Below are 4,138 nucleotides of genomic sequence, written 5' to 3'. Positions count from 1 at the left end.
GCCCGGCCTCAGCTCACTCTATCCCGGCCTCAGTGCACGCTAAGCCGGGGCTTCCCCTCACGCTAGGCCGCTGTGTTTTTCGTTGTGAAAGCGAAACTACTTTGTTTGGCCTTCCAAAAGAGGACGATATCGCTTCGTCATGCCTAGAGCTGATCTGTGCTTGTCGCTGAGGAAATACATCAACTTCGCGCTGTGGATCGCCGGATCGGCTTTCACCGTGGACGAAGCGGAGTCCAGCCCGGGGTCGTCACATGTGGTTGCCGCAGGCATCACAATATGGTAAGGGACGTAACATTTCCGTCACACGCTTGAGGTATTTGGCCAATCACAACGCACTGGATAGCTGGCTAATCAGAGCACACCTCGCTTTTCAGACCGATTAGTTTTGTAAAAATCGACGCGTTTCAGAAAGGCGGGGCATAGAGGAGAAACATTAATGTACAGTATGTGGAAAATAATGTGTTTTTTTAACCTTAAACCACATAAACACATTTCATTACACCAAATACACAAAATAATGTTCTTTTTAGCAGCATCATATGACCCCTTTAAATAAATAAATAAAATAAAATTTTCCATAGTAGAATAAAAGATAGAATGGTATAATGTTCGAAAGGCCAATACAAGTTTTTAAATATAATTTATATTTCGTTTATCTGCAGAAAAATTGAAGGTTTAGAGCACATGACAAATCTTCAGGTTGTGAATTTGGCCTTCAACAACATTAAACATCTTCCAGTTTGGATGGCAAAGAAACTCAGATCTCTTCATACTATAAATCTACAGAGCAACAAGATATTCTCAGTGGGTACAATTTATCTGAGCTTTTCTGTCTCAGCATTTGCTTATATTTGTTAATCATGTGTTTAAAACAGCCAATCAACAAAGAAAGTCCTCAAATGGATAGTTCACCCAAAAAAGAAAAGAAAATGTGTTTTTCTCACCCTCATATTGTTGCAAACCTGTATAACCTTCTTCCTTCTGTGGAACATAAAAATATATATTTTGGAAAAAAAAAAGTCTCAATATTTTTCTTCAATGGATGTCAAGAGGCACCAAAACTGTTTGGTTACCAACAATCTTCAAAATATCTTCTTTTGTGTTCGACAGAAGAAAGTAAGTCATACAGGTTTGGAGGTGAGTAAATAATGACAGAATTTTCAGTTTTGGATGAACTGTTCCTTTAATATCATATATTTCACATCAAAAGTAAATCACTGATGTTCAATTTTTGTTCATACACATTTATGCTACTTGCAACATTCTCTACTTTTGTGACCTAGCTTCATGAGATAACTAAACTGAAGCCCCTGAAGAACCTGACATGTCTGACATTAGCAGAAAATCCCATCTCCAGCCTGCCCCATTATCACCTCTTCCTAATCTTCCATCTGAGGTCACTGGAAATATTGGATGGACAACCAATCAGTCCACAGGAAAGAGAGCAAGCACATCAGCGCTTTCACATGGGTACGCCATCTCATCTTCCACATTTATTTTATTTTCATATGTGCTGTTATAATCGGAACCCTTTTGTGCTGTCCTTATAGAGGAAGTGGAGCGTTTGGAGCAAGAGCTGGAGTTGAGAACTGAAGAGATTGCACAGCTTCAGAGAGAGCAGACCACAGCACTGGAAGAACTAGAGCGGAAGGAAACGCTCAATCAAAACCTGAGGCAACAGCATCAGGAGCAACAGCGGAGCCGTGAGGAACTCCAACCCTTTTGTGCTGTCCTTATAGAGGAAGTGGAGCGTTTGGAGCAAGAGCTGGAGTTGAGAACTGAAGAGATTGCACAGCTTCAGAGAGAGCAGACCACAGCACTGGAAGAACTAGAGCGGCAGGAAACGCTCAATCAAAACCTGAGGCAACAGCATCATGAGCAACAGCGGAGCCGTGAGGAACTCTGGAGAGAACTGGACACCAAATCTGATCTGGTGGGTGATGAGTCTTCACTGTCATCAACCCCAGTGAGAATAGAGTTGATCATTTTGTCCTCACACACATAATTGTAATATCACATGTAAACAATAGTTTAATTTCAGAGCATTTCCTTAAGAAGCACCACTAACAAAACCTCAAAATGAAATATTGTACTTTTATTTTTTAATTATATATTTACCTAAGGCAAGATACTACAGGGGAACCATTACGTTTTACATACGTTGGTCAGTTTTGAGATTTTGGGCTGTTTTGCCTCAATGACATGAGTTCTTTCAGACTAGTGGAAAGAAAAATTACAATTACAATACATTTCTTTAAAGGCTGTTTTCTCAAATATTTTTTTTTCTCCTGCATTGAGCCAAAAAGTCCCACTTCAAAGTACTTACATGTACCAGACTTTCCCTTTTTATTTATTTTTGTATTTTTTTACAGAGAGCTTTATTCAAATGTAAATCCCACTTATTTATATAACATTTTATTCATTAAAAAAATAGTTTTTTTTTCTGGCTGTTACAGTATTTTCTGATTTATGAAAAAGTGAGAAGAGGTGTCTAAAACCTCTGTGAAACCTTCAACTGTAATATGTCAACAAAATGAAACAGGAATTTTGTCTTTATCAAATGTTTAGATTTCTATTCTGGAAATGTATGCAAATCAATATGCTAGATAATATGCTTATTTAATTAGATAATGCCTCAGTTGTATATTCACATAACATTCCAGAATAGTTGTAATAAAAAAAAAAAAACAATTGTCTTAATATACTGTGATTAATCAACTGAGGAAGTATGGTGATATCTATAAATTAAAATATTATCCCTGTCCATTTGCGGTGTCTTGCCTTACATTGTCCTGATGCTGTTATGCACAGTTCATCACTGCATATTGATCCAAAGACCAAAAATAAAATATTCTCTTAATTCTTAATCAGAATTTACCGTAATAACTTGCTCTATATCTGAAACATCCTGACTTGTGATGGAAATAATGTTAGTGCAAATAATGACATGTTGACTTTAATCTTTAATTTCCTTATTGCAAACTCAAAATGCACTCATAGTGAGCACATATATTCATTTTCCAAAATTTCCTTTTCCTGTCTTTTCTAGACAATTTCCTGTTCAGCTCTCTCTTCTTACTCCATGCTTTTGTCACCTGCTCTAAAGGTACTTTGTGAACAGTGTTGAAAATTGTTTTGTGTGTGTGTGTGTGTGTGTGTTTCCATCTGTTTAACTGAACAGAACATCTCTGAGAGTTTGCATTTGGAAAAAGAGAACAGAAACTGTTTCAACTATTAGAACATTAATTTTATGCTAATTGCTTCACTGCACTGCACAGTATATTTATTTGTTTGTTTGTTTGTTTTTAATTTAAAACAATTTTCAAATTAGATGACAGACATATACTAAGAGGCAGCATTTATTTGACCACAATACAGTAAAACAGGAATATTGTGAAATATAACTAAAATAAAAAAAAACTATATTCTATCTGAATATGTTGTAAAATGTAATTAATTCCTTTGATGGCAAAGCTAAATTTTCTATCCTTTAAACTTTTCTTTTCCCTGTTGATTTGATGTATCTTTCACTCCTGTGCTTTTACGTAAACTCTTTGCATGCCTCTTCTCTTCATTCCTGCTTCAATCTCAGCCTCCACATCAAGCTCCTTTGCTGGATTCTCTCTGTCAGGTATTCACATGTGCCCCACCAATCACTGTATGATGTCAACATTATGTTCTCCTGTCCTCTCAGGTGTTCGCTTTAGAGAGCGATGTTGACGGTATGGTATTGCTATGTTCTTTAGCATGTTTCTGAGGTTTCTGCATGTATGCATTCTATGTTAATGGAAATATCATTCATTGCTCTGTGTATTTCCATGAGTGTAAAAGTTCTGTAGAACATGTATCCTTAAAGTTTGTAGTGAAGTGTGGCTGATGTGTTTTCTGGTGGTATGTAAAGTGTTGTGTTTAAATAAGCTCTCTCTTATTACACAGCTGAAGCAGAAAACAGTGGAGTTGACCCGCGCCTGTCAGAAACACTATGAGCTTGAGCAGGAGTTGGCTTTCCACAAAATTGATGCCAAGTTTGAACCTCTTCCATTTTATCCAGATCCTGTACGTATTTGTTTTGGTTTATTAATATCTAGAGCTTTGGATAGATAAAAATAGTTAATTCATTGTGATATATATATATATA

General features: G+C 36.6%; 1 protein-coding gene across 1 annotated transcript in view; it reads left to right on the top strand.

Moving 5' to 3' along the window:
• The window catches only part of LOC107731033 (centriolin-like), a 34,789-nt gene that overhangs the window by 8,841 nt on the left and 21,810 nt on the right, over positions 1–4,138 (top strand). Inside the window, exons 4-7 of the mRNA XM_016542005.1 lie at positions 663–804; positions 1,284–1,470; positions 1,740–1,933; positions 3,937–4,056. Coding sequence (XP_016397491.1) covers positions 663–804; positions 1,284–1,470; positions 1,740–1,933; positions 3,937–4,056 — 643 coding nt within the window. The remainder of the gene's footprint in view (positions 1–662; positions 805–1,283; positions 1,471–1,739; positions 1,934–3,936; positions 4,057–4,138) is intronic.

The sequence above is a fragment of the Sinocyclocheilus rhinocerous genome, unplaced genomic scaffold (genome assembly GCF_001515625.1).
Source record: "Sinocyclocheilus rhinocerous isolate Xijiao unplaced genomic scaffold, SAMN03320098_v1.1 scaffold157, whole genome shotgun sequence".
Taxonomy (NCBI): Eukaryota; Metazoa; Chordata; class Actinopteri; order Cypriniformes; family Cyprinidae; genus Sinocyclocheilus; species Sinocyclocheilus rhinocerous.
This window is presented reverse-complemented; position numbering and strand designations above follow the sequence as displayed.